This window comes from Ambystoma mexicanum, chromosome 10 (assembly GCF_040938575.1).
Source record: "Ambystoma mexicanum isolate Mex_15411 chromosome 10, UKY_AmexF1_1, whole genome shotgun sequence".
Classification (NCBI taxonomy): Eukaryota; Metazoa; Chordata; class Amphibia; order Caudata; family Ambystomatidae; genus Ambystoma; species Ambystoma mexicanum.
Window position 1 is genome coordinate 1541807061 of NC_090932.1, and position 24547 is coordinate 1541831607.

The 24547-nt window shown below is 47.7% G+C and overlaps 1 protein-coding gene across 3 annotated transcripts in view; it reads right to left on the reverse strand.

Moving 5' to 3' along the window:
- COQ5 (coenzyme Q5, methyltransferase) overlaps positions 1-24547 on the reverse strand; it is a 371634-nt gene that overhangs the window by 42532 nt on the left and 304555 nt on the right. Inside the window, exon 7 of one of the 3 annotated variants that reach the window (XM_069619772.1) lies at positions 16666-17912. The exons of the other annotated variants lie outside the window; for them this stretch is intronic. Coding sequence (XP_069475873.1) covers positions 17811-17912 — 102 coding nt within the window. The 3' untranslated portion in view covers positions 16666-17810. Of the gene's footprint in view, positions 1-16665; positions 17913-24547 lie in introns of those variants that run through there. 3 annotated transcript variants of the gene reach the window in all.

Here is a 24547-nt window from a genome sequence, read left to right on the forward strand (position 1 = left end):
TATGACCTCAAACTAATAGGTAGGTCATACTAGGCACAATGTCGATGATATGCAAATATGTGACTGGGTTTTTTATTGTTACGAAAGTATATGCTCTTCAACCATGATTTAAAATAAAAATGAAACAAATGTTTGATTTAAATTGCATGAAGAACAAATGATCCGCTGTGCTTGTAATAAGTTATTGTTGTTAAGAGGTATTATGTAATGTTATATATTATGTGTTCATTCTTCCTTAATGTTAATGTTGAAAAAGTTGTGATCAACTAAAACAATAAAAGAAAAAAATTAAGTCTGAGAAAGACAAAGTATAGCATTGCAGTAAAGGCTCATAAATCTGCCATTATCTCTGCAAAAAAATGTTCATATGAACAAAGGATTGTAAGTGTGGGTTCCAACTCCAGAGACCTCTATAGAATTTTCAAAGACCCCTGCCCAGCAGTTCCTGCGGTCAACAAAGATAAAGACTGGTGTTATCTCAATACAGAATGCTATGATTAATTAGATTTTAGAAATCCAGGATGACATTGTGACCAAATGTAGCACATTAGGTAGGTCCTGTGTTAATCTAGAAATTCCTAAACTGCATGACACTATCCCTGTGTTTGAGTTTAGGGTGGTCACAGAGATTGAAGTCTCAGATACTACAACAACTAAAACTCACCAATTGTAAGGGGGATATCTGTCCTGTTTTGGTGGTTGCCGTGTGCGACTCAGTTGTTACCCTTAATTACAAAATGTGTTAATGTATCTTTTCAGGAAGACATTGTACCACCCTCTATTATGCAAGCATGGATCTCTGCTAAAAAAAAAATATATAACTCTTGACCCCAACGTGCCTGTAAACTATTGACCTATAACCAACGTCCCGTTCCTATTTGAAATCGTGGATCATGTTGCTTATAAACAGATACAAGAATTTATGCTGAAATGCAACATCTTGGGTCAGAGAATCAGGGTTTCTGAGTGTTCATGGCACGGAGTCCGCTCTTTTGGATCTTAAGGCTAACATCTTGGATATTCTCGAGAAAGGTGGCACAGCAGGACTTCTTATGCTTTCGGATTTGCCTGCCACTTTCTACTTGGTGGACCATACAATATTAATTTCTAGGTTGTTACACTCTGCCTGCTTTTCTCCACCAGCAGAAAATTTGATAAAATCCTTCCTGGCGGACCGTCTAGCTGAAGTCTTTTATGGTGATGTAATGAGGGATGATATTTTGGTGACTTGTGGAGTACCACAGGGCTCTTGTGTGTCTCCAACACTAGAACACGTGGACTGAAAACAGCTGTTTCACCGACTCTTATACTCTGAACCCCTGACAGTGTTACCGGCTGTATTGTAGTTTGTTCTTTATCGTCTGTCTTATCAAGCGCTTGCTTATATGCCTATGAGCCTTTTGTTTAGCGCTATAGAAATAAAATAGACAGACATTTGCCAGACAACGCCATCCCATGCTCAGGTACTCATACAGTTTTCCAGCTGTTTCCATTTTATGGCCAGGTGGTACCCTTATGGCAGTGCCAAACACCTATCCATGCTTAATCAAAAGCCCAAGCTGTTGGCTTTGCCAATGCATGTTGGCTTCAGTTTGCCTTCCTAAATGAAACCCTGCACACTAACAGAACGAGGTTCTGTTTTGTACTAGGGGGTGTACTGCTCCCAAGGGGTCTGTCGCAGGTCGGTCTGATTGGGAATCCTCTGTAGGAAATCCAAGGAAAGTTCCATCAGAACTGGAAACCATGCTTGCGACCTCCATTCCGGTGCCACAATCACTACCTCCACTCTGTCTCTGCAAAACTTTGCCAGTGCCCTCGCCAGCATTACGAAGGGCAGGAACGCATAGTGAACATTCTCTGCCAGTGATGCAGCAATGCATCTGTTCCTAGCACCTGGGATTTAGTCTTCAGTTGAAGTATTTCGGTAGTTGCGTGTTCAGCCTGGACACAAAGAGGTCCGTATCGAACGGGCCCCCATTCGTATCGCAGTCTTTCGAACACTGCTCTGTGTAATCCCTAGTCGATCGAATCCCGTAAATAGCAGTAGTTCCAATCTGCTATTATGTTCTGTGCTCCCGCCAGGTATTCTGTCCTGACGGAGATCCTCCAGGCTAGATGAAAATGCCAATAATCTTTCACTAGCATCCTGGACCTCGTCGCCCCCAGCTTGTTGATATACCGCACTGCAGAAATATTGTCCATCCGCAGCAATGTGCCTTCCCCTTGACAAAAGCTTTTACTGCAAATGAGCACGCTAGCAGCTCCAGGCAGTTGATGTGCAAATCTAGATCGGCCAGGGACCACTTTGCACCTGTTTGCAGCTGCCCGCATCGGACGCCCCATCCTGACCTGCTGGAATCTGATGAGCCCTGGAACGTCTCTGAATATGGATTGACTGTTCCATGCCTCCATATTGTGCAGCCACCACTGAATCTCCGTCCTGCTTTCCTCGTCCAGCAGGACCATCTGGTGGTAACACATGACCCCTGGAGATGCCCAATTTCTTTACCTCTGCAGGGCCATGTAGTGTAGTGGGCCCAGGAAGATAGCTTGGATGGAGGCTGCTAGCAGACCCACTATCCTGGCTAGACTCCAAAGCAATATAACCATTTTCCTCAGGACTACCCTCAACTTGTTTATCGCTCTAATCTTGTGATTTGGAAGTTCCAAAGTCGCTTTCTTGGTGTCTACTACAATGCCCAGGAAGGCTGCCCTCTTGCTGGGGGTAAATGCTGATTTTTCTTCATTCGTTAAGAACCCTAGGTCGGTCAAGATTGAGACCACCCACTGAACTTGAGATAAAAATGCTCTCTATCCTCCGCCATGAAAAGGATATTGTCCAGATATATTATCATCCTCACTCCCTTCTCTCAGAGCGCCGCTGCTACCGGTCTCATCAACTTGTTAAAGGCCTAAGGGACTGAAAAGAGGCTGAACAGAACTGCCAGGATTGCCCTTTCCAGGTAAACCTCAAAAAGGGGCAGTGATCTAGTGCTACCGGCACAGTGAGATACGAGTCTTTCAGCTATAGCCTTGCTAACCAGTCTTTCCCTTAGGAATTGGATCCCCTCCATTTTGAAATGCCTGTAAACTAACCAGCTGTTGAGCCCCTTGATGTTTATTACAACCAGCCGCTCCTTGTCCTTGCAATGGACTAGGAATGGACTAAGAACATATTGCTGTGGGAACCTTGAATGAGGGTGTCTGCACATTATATTAACCTCTTCTGCAGCAACTGCTCTAATTCTGCATCCAACAGATGAGCCTCCTCTTGCAAGGCCTGCAACTAAGGAGAGGTGGGGGCGCACTGGTCTGGGTGTTTCTACAAATTCAAGTCGAAATCCTGCTACTGTTTGGAGCACCCATGCATCACCTGATAGCTTGTGCCAATGTTCTATAAATCGCTGTGTCCTGCTACCCCCACTGGTGGGTATCGAGTGCTGCATTTGCTCACCTGTTCGTGCACCTTGCTGCCGGTAGTAACCTCTGCGACCTCTGGAACCTCTGTTGGGAAAGAATGCGCCCTATTGTTTTGTCTCCCAATATTAGGCCCTAGGCCACTGGGATCTTCTCTGGAAGTTGGCACGACCCAGAGGACACTTACCAAGACAAAAAATTGTACTTTTCCCTGCCTTAATTGCCAACACTGCTCAAACATTATAAAAGGCAATCACATTAGACATCCCAACAATGGCAAGAAGATTCCCTTGAAAAACTATGCAACTTTAGATTCCAAAAATGTCATTTATACCATCAAATGCCCTTGTGGCCAATACTACGTCGGGAAGACTAGTAGAAAAGCCAAGGAAAGATGGACCGAGCATAAATCTCAGATCAGAACTAAAAATCTCAAATTACTGGTGTTACGGCACTTTAGGGACAACAATCATAATATCTCTCAGATGAGATTTGCGATTTTGGAAGTAGTGCACGCCCTACAAAGGGGAGGTGATTTACCTAAACTACTTGCACAAAAAGAACTATATTGGATCCACAAACTTGATGCAATGTCCCCTTTGGGGCTCAACGAAGACTATTACTTGGGTGCTTTTATCTAAAAATTTAGAATTGCTGTCAATACACTACTTGTTTTACTATCATGATTACCACCTTTAGCCCAACCACATTTCTTCTTGGTTAAATAATGAAGCTGATGAAATTACTGCATGGCCACCATTAGATTGTGCACCAATCCGACGGGCAGCTTTGCGCCTCTTGACTATATATGTAGTTCAGTTTGTCTGATCATATGTCTTACGATACCCTGATATATGACTAAATTGTGAACCATTTATGGGCAGTGTAGCATGATAATAGAAATAATTATACCCAGAACAGGGTTCATTATCTCACCCTGAGATTTTGCTACGCTTGGTATATGAATTCTTTTTATCCTCTTCTCATCCACAACTTTTGACCTAAAATCTATTCCAGTCAACTAATGTCTGTACACAACTTTCATAATGCTCCCTCGCACGACCTATGACACCGGTCCTGCACTTTAAGCTCGCCACTATTCTAACACATCACTCCTTCGCTCTGTGCGCCTGATACCTTTTGGCACATATACTGAGCTACCATAACCACCAAACCCCAGCGCGGGTTTTCTATGAGCAGTGGCACATAACAACAAGCAACTTTATCCTCCTCTCCACGAGATCATCACCAGTTGGCTTAACTGGTGACTTTCTCTAGGCAGCTTACATATTTTTCCATGTTCCTCTGATCAGTTTTAAGTTTTTAAACTCTATTACAGGCTGCCTTTATTCAGGCGCCGCTCGCACTGTTAGGCTGATCCAAGCTACTATCAATATGTGGCTTACTTGTTTTCAGCTCATTTGCCTTAACATTTCACCTCTCCCTGCAGGGACATGTAGTTGCCCGGCCTGTGTTTGTTTACACATGACGTCACGCACGCGTTTGCGTGATGACATCATGTGTTTAACATCCCGGACCCCTTGGTTGGCTGCCTCGCTCCTTTTTTACACTCGGCACTATCCCAATGGTAGTCACAATATTTACACTATTGTGATACCCTGTCTTTTATTCTTTTATCTGTAGCACATCTTCCGATAATTATCTAATTTGAAGACGTAGCGTCACACGCATCAGCGTGATGACGTCACGCCTTTTAACGCAATATTAACACACACAGCATTGACAATGGCGTCGACGTTCCTTTGGGCTACGGTCTCCAGTTGGCAGTGCTGTGGTTACACAGGTAAGAGATCCTCACCTCTAATTACACTCCCTATGCAGAATCTTGTTTCTACGTCGCCCTTTACCTCCTTTAAATTCGGCTAGACCTTGATACTATTCCACCACTCTATTTCTATATCCTTAGAGTGGACATCTGTTGAACAAATCTCCCAGTCACTGGCTACAATTTAAGTATTTCCAAGCCACCTTCTTGGTTTCCTGATTACCATGGGTTTCACACCATGGCTAAAGATGATTTTCCACTACCCAGATAGATCGCGTTGACATTACTAATCTAGTACTGTTTGGTCGATTACTTGGGATCCCTTTCCTGGATCCACCATCTCTTTGTTTGAAGATATTCTTTTTTTTTTTTTAACTTCTTTTTATTGGTTTTACAACATAACATAACCCCCTTTCTCCCCTCTTCCCTCTTCCTCCCCCCTCCCTCTCCCCGAAGGCAGCCGCAGTATGTTTATGGTCCGATGCCTCCTCGGGCCTGGCTCAAACAGATGTCGAGTTTATAGTGGGGGGCCGGTCTCTTGGCGACCTCCCTTCTTTCCCTGGGAGTTTCCTCTGCTTTCGTCCATGTGTGTATTCGCTGGCCTTTCCAGGTAGGATTGCATTGTTCAGTGTGTGCGTTGGTCCTGATCTCGTCTCCTTCTTCCCATTTCTTCCCTTTCTCTAAGTTATGCGGTGCCCCGTCGGCGTGGGCGGGCCAATTTCTTAATTTCCTGAGTCGCTTGGGTCGTCCGTGTCATCCCTGCTTCTGCTGCCAAACAGGTCCTGCACCAGAGAGTTCCATGCCTGTAGTCTGGTCCCACTGTTGCTCTCCCCCTTTTGCGTGGCTCTCGCCCAGACTGCCGTCTCTGCTATTGCCCATTTTTGTAGGTCGGCCCACCAGCCCTCCCTCGAGGGGCCTTCGCTCTTGTTCCATGCCATCGCTATGCGGCGCTTCGCTAATATTGTCATCAAGTCTTTCATTTTTGCCACATGTGACATCTGCCGGTGCCCCCTTGGGAACAGGCCCAATAAATATGTTGCTGGCGATCTTGCCGGCATATGTATATCTGCTGTCAGCGCCTTTTCTTTCACCATATTCCAGAAGTCTGCTATCTGCGGGCATGACCAGAACATGTGCACCATGTCGGCTTGTTCGTCTCCGCAGCGCGGGCAGCACCGGGTCTGTCCGTCTCCCATCCTCGACATTCTCTTGGGAGTTAGGTATGCTCTATGCACTATGTAGATTTGCAGTTGTCTAAACCTGGCGTTCCTGGACACCTTTTTTGTGTACGTGAGGACTTTGTTCCATTCCTCATCTTCGAAGGGTTGTTGTAGTTCTTCCTCCCATTTCGTTCGTGCTTTTAATGTCTTTTTGTTGGTGTGTCCCAGTAGTTGCTCGTAGAGTCTGGACACAGTGTGTCCTCCCTCGGAAACATCATACCATGCATCTAGTTCTCCTTCGGTGTCCTCAGGCTCCGGCATGGTGTTCCACCTCTCCTTTATTGTCCGAACTAGGCTATTGTACAGGATGAATTGGCCCCTGTGTACATCTTGTTCATCCATCAGGGTCTGGAATTCAACCCATTGTCCGTCACGCCACAGGTCCCCTACTTGTGCTACTCCTCTGTCCTCCCATTGTGCTCTATACGTGGCCAGGCTGGCCACTCGGGTGTCTACCAGCCCCGCCAGTGGGATATGTCTTGAGCAGGGGTCACGTATGCCTTGTATCTTCCAGGCTCTTTTCCATAGTGTCCGGCCTAGTTGGGCTATGTTGGGTAGGTCTTTGGCTTAGGCGGCTTTTATCCATAGTAGTTCTCTCAGGTGGTATCTCCGGAGTGTTGGTCCCATAAGTATTGTGTCTATCGAGGTCTCTTCTCCCAGCCATCTCACCACAAATTGGAGTTGTGCTGCCAAGTAGTAGTATTCAAAATCTGGGAGTTTAATGCCCCCCCATTCGTAGCTTCTTTGTAGTGTGTCTAGTGCCACCTTGTTTCTCCCCCCTCCCCACAGGAAGGTTCTCGCCATGGTGTGTAGGTGTTTGAAGAAGGACCTTGGTATGTTATATGGGATGTTTGTAAAGTAATATAAGAGTCGGGGTAGGACCGTCATTTTTAGCAGTGCCGCCCGGCCTATCATGCCCAACGGCAACGTCTGCCAGAATTTCATGGCGTTTTCGATTTTGTCTAGGGCTACTTGTGTGTTACCTGCATGTGTTTCCCTGGTGTCGTGGTAAATGTCCACTCCCAGGTATTTGAAGGTGTTCGGGGCCCATGTGATACCCAAGTGCGGCAATTGATCCGTCGGTATTGCGCGTAGGCCTGCCAGGGGAAACAGTAAGGATTTTTCCCTGTTGACCACTATTCCGGACAGCCTACCAAACGCGCGCAGCGCCTCCAGCAAGTCCTGCAGGTGGGTGCGTGGATTCTGTATGTAGAGGAGTATATCGTCTGCGTATATGGATATCTGGTGTATTTCCCCATCTATCTCTATGCCCATTTCTTTGTAGTGCATTCTTAGGAATACTGCGAACGGCTCCAGGGCCAGAATATATAACATTGGGGACAGGGGGCATCCCTGTTTTGTGCCTCGCTCTATGCTCCATTCCCTAGAAACTTGTTTACCCGTCTTGACTCTTGCTCTCGGGTCCTTGTATAGTAGTTCTATCCATCGTGTAAACCCTCGTCCGATCCCGTAATGGGTGAGCGTTCCCAGGAGCCAGTCCCATCCTACTGAATCGAATGCTTTGATTGCATCTAGTGAGGCTACGGCACACTCCCCTCCCTCTTGGTTCGTTTTTTCTATAACATACTGGAGTCTGCGTAGGTTCCAGGACGTGTTTCGTTCTGGCACGTACCCTGTCTGGTCTGTGTGGATCAGGGTGGGTAGCACTCTTTTAAGGCGGTTAGCTAATGCCGCCGTCAGGATCTTAGAGTCCTGGTTTATTAGGGAGATCGGTCTGTAGGAGCCGCATTCGAAGGGCGGCTTACCTGGTTTAAGGATCGGGATTATTATAGATTCTGACATGCTATTTGGGAGTCTTCCTTTCTCATATGCTTCTTCTAGTGTTTCTAGCAGTCTCGGGGCTATGTCGTTTTTGTATTGTTTATAAAATTCCCCCGGGAGCCCATCTGGCCCCGGAGATTTCCCTGTCGGCAGCTGGGCGATCACGTCTGTTAGTTCCTCTACAGTGAGAGGGGCGTCTAACATTTGGGCCTGTTCCTCCGTCAATTGTGGGAGTCTGATTTCCGCGAGGGCTTCCTCTAGGTCCCCTTCTTCCGCCTCCCGGACCCTGGAGTATAAGTCCTCGTAAAATTGCGAGAACACCTCGTTTATTCCCTCTTGGGATCTGATCACCTCTCCCTGTCTATTTTGAATTTCATTAATCGGCTCCCGCCTAGTTTCCTGTTTGGTTAGCCAGGCCAGGAGCCTGCCAGGCTTGTCCCCCTCAGCATGTAGTTTCTGTATATATTTCCCATAGTCGAGCCGCCCTAATCTTTCCCAGGTCTCCGCACACTGTTGTCGCAGGGTGGTGAGGTTCTCTCGTTCCGCCCCTTTCTGCCCCGCTTGTCCTTCGGCCTTCTCGATTTTCTTTTCTAGCTCATCTAGTTGTGCTAGGGTTTCACGCCTGAGACCTCCCATTTTCCCCATCGCCTCACCTCTGACTACCACCTTAAAGGCCTCCCAGACCGTTCCTGTGCTTTCCACACTACCCACATTATGTTCGAAATAGTCTTCTATTACGTTTTGGATGTGTTCCTGGAAGCCTACGTCCGATAATGCCTCTGCCCTTAATCTCCACGTGGGTATAGGGGCTCTCCTGTGTGTGTGCGCCCATGTGATTCTCAGGGGGGCGTGGTCAGATAGGGTTCGCGCGTGTATGTGTGCCTCAGTAAATTCCCCCAGTGTCTCCTTGCCCGTAAACAGGTAGTCTATCCGTGTGAATGTCCCATGTGGGGCACTATAATGCGTGTATCCCCTCTCTTCCCCATGTACCTTCCTCCAGATGTCTTCGAGGTCGAGTTGGTCTAGTGTCTGTCGTAGTGCTCTCGCTGGTGGCGCCGCTCTCTTGTACTTATTGTCCGACCTGTCCAGCCGGGGGTCCAGTGTACAATTGTGATCGCCTGCCCAGATCACCGTTGCATTCCTGTACGGGGCCAGCCGGGACGGAAGCGTCCTGAAGAAGGCCGTGGCGTCATGGTTGGGAGCATAGGTGTTCACCAGGCATATCTCCCGATTTTCTAGCATCCCGTGGACTACCAGGATTCTGCTTTCCACGTCTTTTTCCTGGTTGATGAGCTGGAATGGGACACCCGGGGCGACCCAGGTTATTACTCCCCTTGCGTAATTAGAATATGTTGCACTATACATCTGACCTCCCCATTTTTTCTTTATTTTAGCTTGTTTTTCGGCCGTCAGGTGCGTTTCCTGCAACAGTGCAATGTGGGTCCTCGTTTTGTTCAACCAGGTATAAATTCTGAGCCTCTTGACATATGCATTCATCCCTCTGACGTTCCACGTGACAATCCTCAGGTCATCTCGCTCCTTGTGGGGATTAGCGCTCGCGGTCTGTTTTTTCCCATGGGCCCGCTCAGTGTCTTATTCTCTTGGTTTGCTCTTGTCGGGGATTTGTGTCCCTTTCTCTGGCTGTTGAGTTTTGAATCGTCTATTCGTCCGCTTTCTCGGGTTGGTTCTCTTGCTGTTGGCTGCACTCTGTTGTGGACGGTCTTACCTTGTGCTTTCCACCAGCTCTTTGTTTGTGGGTGCTTCTCCCTGAATTTGCTTTTCATGTCGATTCTTTGTGTGTGACAACTGTTGTTTCCTTTTCTGCTCTTCTTCTTTCCTTGCGGGCTTAGCCTTAACTTTCGAACTATTATAACTATTAACCTAAATAACATCAACAAACGCCCAGCCTCCCCCCATCTGCTCGGGCTCCACCGCTCTCCAGGTGCCGCTTCTTCCTCCTCGGGCATGCCTGTCGCGGCGTAGTGTCTTGAAACTGACACTATAGACTTTGTTTTTACTGGGGTTTCTCTGTGGGTCTTGGCGGTTCCACTTCCCCGAGTCTTGTGCTCCCTTTGTAAGTCTCTTTACTGTAGGCTTTTCAACTTGGAGGCTGTCGGTTTCCCCATTTCGTTATTTCCCGGTAGGGTGTCTCTACCGCCTTGTTCCCGTAGTGTTGGATTCGCATGTCGTGTTCAGTTCTAGTCCCTGTTTTGCCGGGGGGGGTTTCTGTTTCGCTCATTTCTCTCTGCTAACTGCGGAATCCCCCGTTGGTCCATCCACTCCTGGGCGTCGGTCGTTGTCTCGAAGATCTGTGTCTTTCCGTCATGCAGTATTTTTAGTTTGGCTGGGTACAGCAGCATGAATTTCACCCCTGCCGCTCGAAGGCGCTCTTTGGTCTGCCAGAACTGGGCTCTCTGTCTTTGTACGAGAACCGTATAGTCTGGATATATTGTTATCCTGGCCCCGTTTCTTGTTATGTTCCCTCCTTCTCTTGAAAAAGTCAGGATTTTTTCCCTGTCCTTGAAGTTCATGATTTTTGCTATCATTGGTCTTGGTGGTGCTCCTGGGCGCGGTTTCCTAGTTAGCGCCCGGTGTGCCCTCTCTACTACGAAGCCTTGGGACAGGGTCTCAGCTCCCACTTCTTGGATCAGGAGGTTCTCTATGTAGTTCGTGGGGTCTCTACCTTCCTCCCCCTCTGGCAGCCCCACTATGCGTACGTTGTTGCGCCGGGCCCTGCCTTCCGCGTCTTCAGCTCTGCGTTCTAGTATATTGATTCTCTCCAGTGCCTCCGACATTTGTGTTCGCGAGGTGGTTACTTCCACTGAGTTGCTCTGTACTTGTTGTTCTACTGTTGTCATCCTCTCCGCCAGGTTCCTCGTATCTTGTCTGAGGAGTCCTACATCCACCATCACTGCGTCCAGTTTGCCTTCTATCGACGTCTTTAACGCCCCTATGGCTTCTAATATGCTGCCTTCCACTTGCCTGATCTCTCCTTGCGTGGCGTATGGCTCCGGCATCGCTTTCTCTCCTGCCTCCGGTTGCTGGTCATCACTTTTGCGGGCAAATGTCTCCATGACTGTTTGTCTTCCTCTGCCGCTTTTTGGCTTGTCTGGCATGCTGGTACCTGCTACTCTTGGCTTGCAGGTAGGTCCTGCTTGGTCGGGGTCTGTTTGCGCTTCGGTGAGTTCTTACTCGGTCCTCGCACTCACTTTCGCACTTTCCTGCGTGTGTTGGTTTTTAGTGCGCGTCTTCCCTCTGTTTCTTTTCCCCCGTTGTCCGTTTGCCGTGTCTCTCTGTGGTGTTCTCTTCCCGCCCGCCTGTGGGTACTTGCAGTCTGTGTGTAGCGTGGGGCGGCTCTTCCCCTAGTCTCTGCCTTTGTTCTGGTGTTGTGGCGGGGGTCCGTCGTGTCGGGTGGATTTGCGGCTCGTAGTTACTGTTGAGGTACTGCCTCGTGAGTTATGTTCTCTCACCCGCTTACTAGTGGTCTTTAGTGATCTTTGGGGCAGCCGATTGGGCCGGGGTCTGGGTCTGTGTGTATTTTTTTTTTTTGCACACCTCGTTATGTCGGTGGCTACCTCTCTCTTCTGTGCTGACCTTGTTGGGCCTCTGCTCCCCTCCGCAGTCTGGCTCTTGTTTTCCCGGTCTTCGTTCTGTTGACTCGGCGCCGCCTCACCTCTCAGGATCTCTCGCTGCTCTGCCGGGTCTCCGCTGCTGCTGCTCACCTCCGCGTCGGCAGGGGAGGGCCCTTCTTCGGTCCGATCTGTGGGCCGCCTCGCGCAGTTTTTACCTTCTCAGTTAGGTGCCACGCGATTTCTTGCAGTGCTCGGGCTCCTCCTTCGCCTACTGCCGTCGGTACCTTGTCCTTCCGCCGCTCGGGGTGGTGCTCCGGTCCTGCTCGGGCCGGGTGTTGGTCCGCTGTCTCCCTCGGCTCCGCTCTGTACCGGCAGGGAAGGGCTCTTTTCGGTCTGGTCTGTAGACCGCCTCTCGTCCTCCGCTGCCTCGCCTCTTGGGATCTCTCGTTGCTCTGCTGGATCTCCGTTGCTGTAGTCCACCTCCACGTCTGCAGGGAAGGGCTCTTCTTCGGTCCGGTCTGTGAGCCGTCTTACGTTCTCCACTGCCTCGCCTCTCGGGTTCCCTCGTCGCTCTGCTGGGTCTCCGCTGCTGCTGCACACCTCCGCATCGGTAGGGGAGGGCTCTTCTTCGGTCCGGTCTGTGGGCCGCCTCCCGTTCTTCACTACCTCGCCCCTCGGGCTCACCTCCGCGTCGGCAGGGAAGGGCTCTTCTTCCGTCGGTCTCTGGGCTGCCTCACGTTCTCCTCTGCCTCACCTTCCGGGATCCCTCGTTGCTCTGCTGGGTCTCCGTTGCTGTTGCTCACCTCCGCGTCGGCAGGGAAGGGCTCTCCTTCAGTCCGATCTATGGGCCGCCTCCTGTTCTTGAGCCACGCCGTCTTTACCTTCTCCGGTTCGGTACCGCGTTGCTGCGTGCAATGCTGTCTCGGGTTCTTCCTCCACCTGCTGCGGTTGCTGCCTCGTGTTTCCGCCGCTCTGGTGGTACTCCGGTCCTGCCTGGGCTCGATGTCGGCCGGCTATCTCACCCGGCGCCGCTCTTCTCCTTCGGTCTTTCTTCGTGTGTTGGGACGCGGGTCACTATTTCAGCGTTGTGCGCCCGCCATTTTGTTGGTGGTGCCGCGCGTCTCTCCCTCTTCCCGTTTTCACTCTTCCGACCTCCGTTTTTCCTCGGGTCTTCTCCCGTGTGTGCCTTGGGTCTTCCGATACCTTTTCCTGGCGTTTGTTCGGTTTTCTACACTGTATTTTCGCCTTTCTCAGGATCGTTAGTCGGATCTAGTGGGAGCCTCTCGGAGTCTGCTCACGCTTGCATGGCCGCCAAGCCACGCCCCAGAGCTTGTTTGAAGATATTCTTATATATTCACAAGGTTAGAATTTCTTTTTCTGTTTTTCAGTCCACTTTTGTTATAACCACCACATGACCTTACAATATTTCTTAAAACACAGTCCAGTCTATTAAGTAAGCTCGTGATGCTGACTCACTTTGTTTTGCAAATTCTAACATTAAGGGAACTGTTGAGTTTGAAAATGTTAGCCCTTGGGTGTCAATTCACCTCGAAATTATGATATTTAGCGCCAATAATGCTCATTTAATTAGCCTATATACTGTTTTCAAGTTGGTTGTACAAACTGTTTTTGTAAAATTGTTGTCAATGGAAAACATTATTCTAATGTAAATTTTGTACATATCTTTCCTTAGAACTGTTTGATTTGCCCCTGATGAAGAGTGTTGTACCACTCGAAACGCGTTGGGCCTTCCACAATTCCAATATCAAGAATAAACATGAATTTCGGTTCTTGTGACCTACTCTGACTGAATGTTGATTTCTTCAATAATTAACTTCCCTAAACTTTTTTTACGCTAAATGTTTCTTTATAAAGATATTATTAGAAATACTGTTTAAAAAATACAAATTAATTGTTGGTCTGGTCATCCAGATATTGGAAAGTGTGCAGGGGACGCGAGTTCCTTAATTGGGAATTTTTATTGTTTCTTACGACCGTCCAACGGCCCATGTAATCACCGTCCCTGAGAAAATTCGAATGGGGAACACTTTCCTTATGGATGTTTGCACTTTCTTGAACGCAGTAAAGGTTCCTACACACATATTCATCTCCTTGACGAATGCCTCTCCAAAGAGTAGCCCTTGGGATCCTTCAATCGCTTCATAAGAGGCCAGGTCTTCTAACTTTTTATCAATTTTAAGGAGCAAGCTTCTCTGCCCCTCGGAAGAGATGGTGCAATTTGCATTTCCAAGAATGCATACAGCGCGTTGCGACCAATTCGCCAGCACCTGTGTATCCACCGGTTCCCCGATGTCTCTGGCTCGCTCTGCAAGGTCCATTATTTCCGCAATGGGTCCGGACAGGTCAAGCACCTTATCTTGACGGCTCCTCCATGTACAGTCCATGCCTTTCCGGATGTCCTTGGACACCTTAGTTACGAAGGCGAGCATCTTGGGGTCCAGTTCTGGGGTCTCTGCCACCTTCCCGGCAGCTCTGGTCTAGGCCATTCCACTTTCAGCCAGAATTTGGTCTCCTTCTCTAGGGTCTTGATGTTCCCAGACATGTAGCGCGCTACTCTGGGCAACGGTACCCAGTCTGTTGATGTAAGGTGCCTTATAGTGTCTGGTTCGAACATATCCACCATATCGACAGCATCATCATGCACGGCCTCCACTCCACTGGCATTAGGTTCATAAGTATCTACTGTATCCCCTGTCAGGCTGTCAGTACCTGTATCATCATGGTCATCAGTGTGGTCATCCTCTTCTGTGGCTGCCTGCGGGTTACCTTTATTTTTTGCCCCTGGGGCAAGGGCTATGAGGCTGGGCAATGCTGTTTTTTATTAAGAAAGCGTTTCTTTAGCCTGTTGAATGCATCAGCTGCTTCTTGGGGCTTTTTTTATTCCTGCATCTATGCCCGGGGGAGTAGTAGAGTCTGTTCTCTTCCAGGCTTCTTTGCTTGCCAGTCCCCTTCTCAGGGTTACCTGTGGATGGCCCCTCTACAGGATCATCTTTGTCTCTGCCAGAGGCTTTATATAACATGTTTTGCCCAGGAGGTTCTCCAGGACCTGTAATCTGTCCTGCAATGGTTTTACTCCTAGTGTCACTGCTTGGGCTAAGGAATCCCTTAACACGCTCCTGAAACTTAGGGTGAGGTCAGAGTCTTCCTCTGCCAACCCTTCAGGCTCACTTTCCCCACTCCATGTGGTATCTCTCTGGCAGGCAGCCATAAGCAGAATGTCTGGTGTACTAGAGGACCTTGGTAATGCAGTGAAATCACTTTAGAATTAGTGAGTGGAGCTGTAGGCACCCGTTTCCTCTGTATGTAACGTATGAGGAGTGTTGCAGGCAGAGCGCGAAGCTGCTGCTCTGATCACTTCCCTTGCCGCGCTGCTTGTGCGAATGAAAGCTTCCCGTCTGACTTCTTCTTTCTCTCTGCCAGAGGTATTCTGGCAGTGTGTTTTTTGGATACTAAGGTTTTGGCCTTATTATTCCAATGTAGCTGGTTGAAGTTTTAAGTCGCGTTTAGGAATACATCTTGGTCTGCGTTGCATCGCTACACAGTGGGGATGCAGTAATTCACAAGTTCAATGCTGCAACTGGCCGTGGGTAGCAGTCAAATGGGTTTGTGGTGATACCAGCAAGATTCCTGATCAGGGGGTTTTCTTTCCGATTCAAATCTTCATAGAATTTTTTGTTCAGTTTTAGGAGATGTTTGTCTAGCATTTCCATACCCAGGTCGCGATGGAGATCTGTTATCCTTGTCCAGGTGGGTGGTAGGGTGGAACACCCACTGCAATTCGTAGTGTCTTATTTTGGACCCTTTTGAGAATGCTGCGATGTCACTTGCGGCAGCCACTCCAGACTGGATAGGCATAGGTCAAGGTGGAGCGCCTTTCTTTCCTTACTTCAAGGGGGCGTGTGATGTAATGGCGCAGGGTGCCCTGGGAAATGCAGTCCACTGTAGCGGGGAGGTCGAGCCCGTGCCCTGCAGTGAGTGAATCCGCTCATGGGCCCGGCTTGCCTCCCCACTCTACGAATCACACTTGCGTGAAGTTGCATCTGAACGCAGCGTCCGTTATAGGCACTGCTGAAGTAACATGAGGCTGCCGCCTACGGCAGCTTGAAGAGCGCACACACCTTGGTGCGTGGAAGAACACGTTTGCTTATCGAGCGCATAAACGCGCTACTCTGAACCCAATCGACCGAGCGCCTAAACACGCGCTTCCCACCAAGAATAATCAGACTAATTTGATTTCTCTGCACGCTGGGATCTGCCTGTATCCAGCACTGAAAACAGCCTGAGGCGATGTATGTTTAGTTCTATGCGCTTTCAAACACACAGTGCAACCAAGCAAATGTCAGAATACTAATTCATATACATTTTCCCAACCAATAAAATGTCTTAATAGGAGTGCACGCTGATTGGACAACACGAAGCATTACAGACAGCTCAATTCACACTTGAAACAGTCATCTGGCCAGGATTTTAAGAGAAGGCGTTTTCTACTTTTGGAGGGAACTGGGTATAGTTCTGTAGGACAACAGAATTACATTTAACAAAACTGAACTAAATAGAGCAAGGCTTGCCTTAAAGCGGCCGGGTACTGAGCTGTGCATATGAGGTCTGGCTAGATCGCTGCTGAGTTTATGCAGACATTACCTTCATCATACCATAATGCTGCACTCTGGCATTAAGTGCATGCAGTCCAGAGAAGAAAGGGTAGAGCCCTGGACCATTCACATCACTCCCTGGGCTCCGTCAATATGCTCGCAGAATTCAAGATCACAAGAAGATAAAGGAAACAAAACTCAGGAGATGGGCAAACATCTGGCTGCACCGTCTACAGGCGTGACTTTATCAGGAAGAGACTTACTTAAAACAAAGATTCCTTGAAAACATTTCGATTTTATTTACATGATCGTTATAAACCTTTGTGTGCTTGTAAAGGTCGTACTTGACCACATTTAGTCCATTTCAAAGTGGCAGCAAAACAACATTTTCATTAAAACTCTATAACAACGACCCCTTGGCTGCTTTTGATTTTATTTGGTATGCTGTCCCTAGTGTATTTCTTCAGTCGCTTACAAAGCCACTGGATATAGTTTCCATGGACTAGGCAGGCAGTGCGGCTGAAGCAGGATGGCTCCTCAGCATTCTGCATGCCCGACTTCTCTGCTATAGTCCCCTTGTTGCAAAATAGCATTGTGCATTCTGGAGCAGGTTCACACTTCAAACTTCGCTGTGCCTTCATAGCTACCTTAACCGAACCACCAACAACAAGAAAACACTGACAAGACCATTTTCAACATAGTGTTAATTTCATTCACAATCAAGCTTTTTCCACAGAATGTTTGCGCATAAGTTACTCAACAACTAATAGGAAATTTGACAGAGCCAACCACTACAATGTATAAGGGCGTGAGTGCAACAAAGAGCATACAAAACCATAGTTCCGAACAAAATGCCATACACTGTTTTGCTATTCAGCACCAGTGCAACGTCTGTAGTTTAGGGGCTCTTTTTGGGGGTTTACAAAAGCTACACACTAAAAGTGTTGCAACTGCAATGAGGTGTTGTCTACTCTTTACCTGCACGACCCAGCAGAATATGTATTCCATTAGGAAAGCCAGCCATTGTATACTATATGTGAGAACATTAAATTAGATGGCACTTTGAATATCATCATAAATTCACTCTCCATATTTCGTTCCTTGAGATTCCACATTTTAAGGTTCTCCCTTCGAAAAGGAGAAGAGACTACTGAACAACAGAACCCAAGTAACCAGAAGAGCAAGACGCCATTTACACCTGCTGTTAACAGTGGAGGGGGGGAGTTCGTCCATCAATTCTTTGACACCGATAGTTCAACGTACACCTCATGGCATTAATGTAAAACCACACACTAGCCTCAGGAATTTACATGTGCGGAAGCTAAAGCTATGTAGTCGACAAAGTCCCACAAGGATCTTCCTGCTTTTTGCATGTGTTCCTGGAAATGTCCTCGCACATAGATGCACTGGAAGATCTTTATCATAGTTTGAAGCCGGAGTGGATGGCAACAACGCCGGATGTAAGGTTACTGTAAGTCACCTTAAGGAAACCGGCATCTTCAATCATCTCCTTAAAATCTTCCTGAAACAAAGAAAGAATGCATTGCATATCAGGGTAGTTACTTTTTTTTTTTTTTTTAAAGAAAAGAAAGTCAAAACATTTTGAAAATCGAAAATGTATCTGGAACGCACTTTTGGATACCGACAGAAAACACTTAGTTTGGCAATCTACTGTTGCCAAATTGTAGCATTACACCTGTGAACTACAGGGTTCCATGCCAGGGATAGAATTTTATTTGAAGGAATTCAAATGCAAGTATCTAATCTCAAAATAAATGAGCCTCTTACTGCAGATAGCATGTTGTTAAAATAGCAAGTCGTTGCCACTTGATATTGTTCCCTTTATGGGGGGAAAGAAATCGGACCGCATCACTGCCTACTTTCACTAACTCACACACTCCAACAGCCCCCTCCCTACGCTTCTGCCCTTGTGTAAATGCTGCCCTATCCACCTCGCTATTCCCACTTCTGCCAGGGACACAGAAGCCCTGGTTGCAAAACAGTCAAACAGCTTAATCAAATGCAGTACTTTCTGAATCATTCATGACATTTTTGTCAACTTTTAGGGATTCTGATGTTGTTCTGAGATGTTAAAAAGGTTAGATTTGAAACTGCTGAAAGTAACTACAAATGTCTAAATAATTAAATATGTATATTAACTTCATAATAGTTTCTAAATAATAGATATTTTAATTGGAAAAATAAGATAATAAAGGTTATTCCATTTTCACAGTTTAGTCCACTTACGACTTCTACTTTGTAAACAAATAAAAAGCACAGAGTGTGCATAAATTATTTTTATTTTTTCAAGTTGATCACTGCTGTTAGTTTGATAGGACAGCTTCAACCAGGGCAAACCAATAATGAAGCAGACCACCGGTGTGAAGTCCAGATTGAAAAACCAACCTAGTAAACAGTCAAATGTCAGGTGTTGAGACACCGACATGATCTCTACAACAAATAAAACCACTAGAATATCAACCTAAACACACTGACCCCACTACTAAACTATAAATCGATCATAAAATTTAATATTTGTTTTATTTAATCTTTTTATTGCATTTAAATCGACATCTGGTATAACAAAGTGCAGACGGGGCAAACGAGCCCAAGGATCATACATAGGCACTAATGGTCAGTATGTTTCAATGCATAACCAAAGTCTCAGATGAATATGTCGGGTAGGTTCCCCCACCGCAAAAGTAACCCCCCCCCCCTATTCAACTGAATAAAAGGGAAAACACTTGTCTGGAAAGTTATGTTTTTCACCGAACCCATCAAGTTGCAGTCCTTGAGCATGCCGGGCTTGATAGCCTAGATGAACAGGTCAGCAGTTCCCAAAATCTGTCCGCTCGTCCGCCGGTAACAGGCTCTCAGCTTCGCAAATCTTGGACAGCAATGTTCGCCATTGTAGTGAGATTGGGCTTCGTTTCTTTCCAGTGCCAGTTTTCTATCCCCATCAGGAATAACATTAAGGTCGGATGCCGCTGAGCACTAATCCCCTCTATTTCCCATAACTGCTGGGTGACCTTTTTCTAAAATGGAGCCAGTCTCGGGTAATGCCAAAACATGTGCCCCGTGGTCCCCACTCTGCTGCAGCCCCGCCAACATTGAGGTCGTGGCGATGCCCATACTGTAGAGCCTAGCAGGAGTGAAGTAGATTCTCCGAATAATTTTAAATTGAATCTCCCTTCGTCTTACGCTGCAGGACATGTAATTGATCATAGTGAAGAAATCATATATGTCCCCCACTGTCACCTCCACCCCCAAGTCCTCGACCCACATTGTGTTTATAATGGTTGTGCATGGCAAGGGCATTTGATCGATTTAAGTCTAGGGTACTCTGTGGGATCCCTCATTATCTCCCTTTCGCACATTAAGGGTTACGCCATTCTTGACTAGTCGGTAGTTTGTGAAGAAATGGCAGAATGTAGGGTCCTATATTGCAGCCAGTCGGTAGCCCCAGGCTAGTTCTAATCTCCATGAAGGGGATAAGTGCGTCATTTTCGAAGAGGTCCATCACTCTACACCCCATTGGATCTGCTGTTGTGTGTGAACCCACTCAGTGATGCCGTATGACAGTAGCCCTCGAAGCAAGATCCATTGTGTTGCGTACATCCGTCCCGGTTAATCTGCGTATCCTATGCCATTGCACGAATGTGGTGCCCAGTATAGGGTGTTTTGTGAGAGTTCTCGATGGGTGTCATGAAGGAATTGCCAGTATCTCTTGGAGGGGTAAGGGGGAGAAGCGCCTGTAGTTCTATAGTGCACCAGCTAGTGGTATCCTCTGTGTTGAACCACTTTTGGGCCACACCAGTTGTGCCACCATGTCGTATGTTCGCCATGATGGCAGTGCCAACCCCACATGTGCTTTAGCGGCCTGTAGAACTAATCTATTTAACCATGCCCTCTTGCGCCTCCATACAAACTTCATGACCCGTCAATCAAAATCTGCATATTGTGCTCTAGAAGGGGGGCTCAGTAGCATAAATGGCAGGTATACAAGCTTGGGCATTGAGTTCATCTTAATAGCATTTATCCTCCCAGTGAGAGAGAGAGAGGTAGGGAGTCCCAGGCAGTCATATCCCATTGGATTTTGGCTAGTACAGGTGTATAATTCAAGTCGGCCAGAATCCGAAGGTCTGGGCTAATACACACCCCTAGATATTTAATAGATTGCAATTGCAGCCTAAATGGTGCTAGCCCCAGCCCCAAAGAATGTCAAAACGCAGTGGGAGGACTCCCGACATGTCCCAATTGACACTAGCTGGCTACATGGCCATAGTCCCGCAAGGTTTCTGAGATGCGAGGTAGGGATCTAGTACACTGACTAATGTACAACAGTATGTCATCAGCATACATCGAAATTCTGTGTTCCTCCGGTCCCTTGACTATAACAGTCCACCCTTCGTCGCTCCTCATTTTGGCAGATCGAGCTCAATAGCTAGGGCGTAAAGAAGGGGCGATAGTGTGCAACCCTGGCGAGTATAGCGGGAAAGGGTCTGTGGTGATGCCATTTGTGACCACCGAAGCACAGGATGCCATCTATAGAGAAGCTGTACCATCTGCAGGAAATAACCTGAAAGCCAAATTTACACAATACCTCAAATATGTAGTCCCAGCGCACTTTGTCGAATGCGCTCTCAGCGTCGAGTGATAGGACCACATCTTCGGGCTGTGCATGCCCCTCCAGGATATGTAGAAAGTGGCAGAGGTCATCCGAGGAGTGCCTGTTCAAGATGAAGCCCGTCTGATCCTGATTGATCAGTTCGGGGAGTAGTCCCTCCAGTCTGCCCAACATGCACTTCGCCAAAACTTTTGCACACAGGGTGGGATCGCGTCGGAAGACGAGTATGTTGGCTGTCAGCAGAGATGTTGGTAACTGGTCAGATTCTAAGGCCTCTTGGAATATCTGCCCCATACGCGGCACAATTTCATCAAGCATTAGTTTGTAGATATCTATAGGCAGGCTGTCCAGGCCCGCCACCATACCCGAATGCAATCCCTGTACAGCACTTCAGACCTCTTCGACGTCTTGAGGGCATTAAATAGGGTAATATCAATCACAGTGGGAGTAGGGAGCAATATCCTGTTAAGAAAATCAAAAACGTGGCTCATGTCCCTGTCGGGTGGGGCAGCAAATCTTTAGTTTATAGATCGATCCCCGGTAAGTAGTATACCATCTGCCCCCTCTGATTGAGGTGATAAATTGGCTTCGTTGTTGCCCCTCAGGGCGAGAGGGAGCATTCGTAGGGGCCCATCACTTGCAGCATATAAATAAAGTGCCCATTTGGAGAAGGCTTTCTGGACCCTAACTGTGGTGATGTGTGCAATCTCAGCCTGGAGCTTAAGTATGCCCGTCTGATCCTGCATTCAGCAGCGCGCAGCTCTGTCTTCAGCGGAGCCTCTCTTTCTCTTTGAACCATGCTCTTGTAATGTGCCCAACGTGAAATTAATTGTCCCCTAAAAAAGGCCTTATAGGGATCCCAGCACCTGAGTGTATTGAAACCCTCCACAAAGATGTCCTGCCAAAACCTGCCCACACTCGTGTTAAGAAGTCTACCATGTCTGGGTGTTGTGCCATGAGGTTCATTCTCCATGCAGGGGCTTGTGTGGTTATGTCTGCACGGGTAAGCTGCATAACAACTGGAGCGTGGTGTGAGAGCATCATAGGGAGGATCGTACAAGACTCCACCATGTGCAGCACAGTGCATGGGCCTAGCCAATATAGTCAAGTCGGGATTAGCATTGATGATGGTTGTAGTAGAAAGTGTAATCTTTGGTATGTTCGTGTAGTTGTCTCCACACATCCACCATTCGGAGGTCAACCATTAGGGAGTGAAGCACACTCACCTTTTTCAGAGGTGGTCCAGTTTTTGATTGCGATGGGCTGATCCTATCCATACTAGTGCCACGTTTAAATCGCCTCCCCCATCAGTGTTAAGCGGCCCATTAATGGGGCACATGTGGCGGAAAAGTGTGTAAAAAACCCTGCGTCAGTTGTGGGACATATATGTTGATGAGGGTGATACTGTGATGGGAGAAGAGTCCATGTATAAGAACAAACCGAGATTCTTTGTCGGCCTTTTTGGCCAGAATCAAAAGTGGGACCACTGGTGGACCAGGATTGATACCCACTCCTCTTCCCATGTGACGTGAGTCGTCTGCCACCCCAATGCAGCACCTGCCCAATTTGGCTGATTCTCCCTCATCTAGATGAGTTTCCTTGAGAAATATGATATCCCCCGCAGATCTGTAGCATATTCAAAAGGTGGCGCTGTTTAATGGGAAGATCCAGCCCCTGGACGTTGACGGCAATGCAGTTAAGCGTGGTCATTTAGCAGTTAGAAATGGGCCCAGCCTACAAGGCTCCCCTCCCCCTGGGGAGGACGCCCTTTAACGCGTTGCATGTCACAACTGGAGGTTCAGGACAGCTCTCCGACAGATAGGTCTTAGCACATTTCAACAAGTGATTTCCTAAAGTAAATAAAACCCACCCAACAGGCAAACATTAGAGCCTAAATGCCCGGATCCAATACAACTCTTGAAAACCATTAGAGCCAATGCGAGGAAACAGGCAGGCAAGGGCTCCCAGCCCATGCCCCCGTCCTCGCGCTCCAATGCCCCCTGTCCAGGAGCACCGGCCATATTACCAAAACAATGCATCAGGCTGTAATGTAGGATTCAAGTGTACGGGGGCCACTGATGACCTTCGGGCAACAAGCTCTGTATTGCGGTTCATCCCTGCAGGCCATCGCCAGAGCAATATATTGGCCGCAAAGGTTTATCAGCCTATGGTGGCGGCCTATATCGAGAATGAGATAAGTGGACGCCTCAGCCTCATCTTTGCTGTGGGCTGTCAAGCGGGACTCATTTCACTGTGCTTTCCCGGCGGGGCTACAATCCGCATGGCTTCCTCCCCGCTTTCTTCCAGTCGTCCCGAGTTCTGGGCGCTTGTCGCTGGCAGGCTGTGAGCGGGTGCCCTCCGCTTGCGAGCTCTTTCTTCCTCTAGAACATATTCCGCGGTGATCACATCCCGTAGTTTTAAGAAGCGCCATGCCACCTCTGAGTCCTAGAAGGAGTGCCATTGGTGATTGGTATGGTAAGGTATACGCAAGCAAGTGTTTCAAAGCACTCAAGGAGGGTGGGAACATGGGGAAAAAACAACAGTCGCTCAGAGCCCTTGAAATTCTGCGACGATAATAGTCTGCACAAGCAGATTAAGTGCATATATGACATAGAACATCCCTTTAAAAGCTCCATATCCGGGGCAGCAGGAATTCAAATCCATAATAATGTTTTGGCTGCAACATCGATTGCCTTACTGCCATTTATGAAACTGTATGAATCTCTGCATGACGCCGTGTGTGATCAGATGTCTCTTTTGGCTGCTGTAAACGCAAAGATCTCAACGCTTGAATCCTTCTCGCAAGCAATTGTTCACAGACTAGATAGCGAAGCCGAGACATCCTTAAAATGGCAAAGTAGATTATGTGATTTTGCTTGTCAGGCAAATGGAGATCAATCGTCTCTAACTGATGCAGTAATTGAGTGCACAAAATGGATGCGTCATAATATTCCAACAAAAACACGAATGGGAAGCGGAGGGCTGGACGATCTGCCCAGGAAAATACCAATGCCAGAAGTAACAACTGGAAAGTCTGGTCCGGTCCCAAAAGCCTCCCTTGTGCCCACAGGATTGATTGGCCGTAGTACGGTCCCAGTGTGTCCAGTTGATGGGCCAACGGAAACCGAAAAGAACGCCCTTGTAGTACGGGACATGGGCATGAAGACAAGTGAAGCAAGCGAGAGCCAAATGCTGCGTGCACAGAACACCTCCTTGTTCCAGCAGGAAGCACCCGACCATATCAGCAAAGGCATTGAGCCGGCAGCAACGTCGGAGCCGGAGCAAATACTTGGGGGTCAGCCAATAGTGCAAGGGGCGGCGAAAGTTGTCTCAGGCAATCTAGCATAGATACTTTCGTTTGGGATATTCAACAAGTCCACAACGACAGAGAAAGTGAGTGAAAACCAACCCCTGAAAAAAAAGAGCGGTGGAAAAAAAAAAAATATCTCAGACACGTCCGATCCAGAGGCAAGTAGCCAAACGTGCTCGTACAATGGGCAGTAAAAAATTCATACGGAATCTTTCAAAGC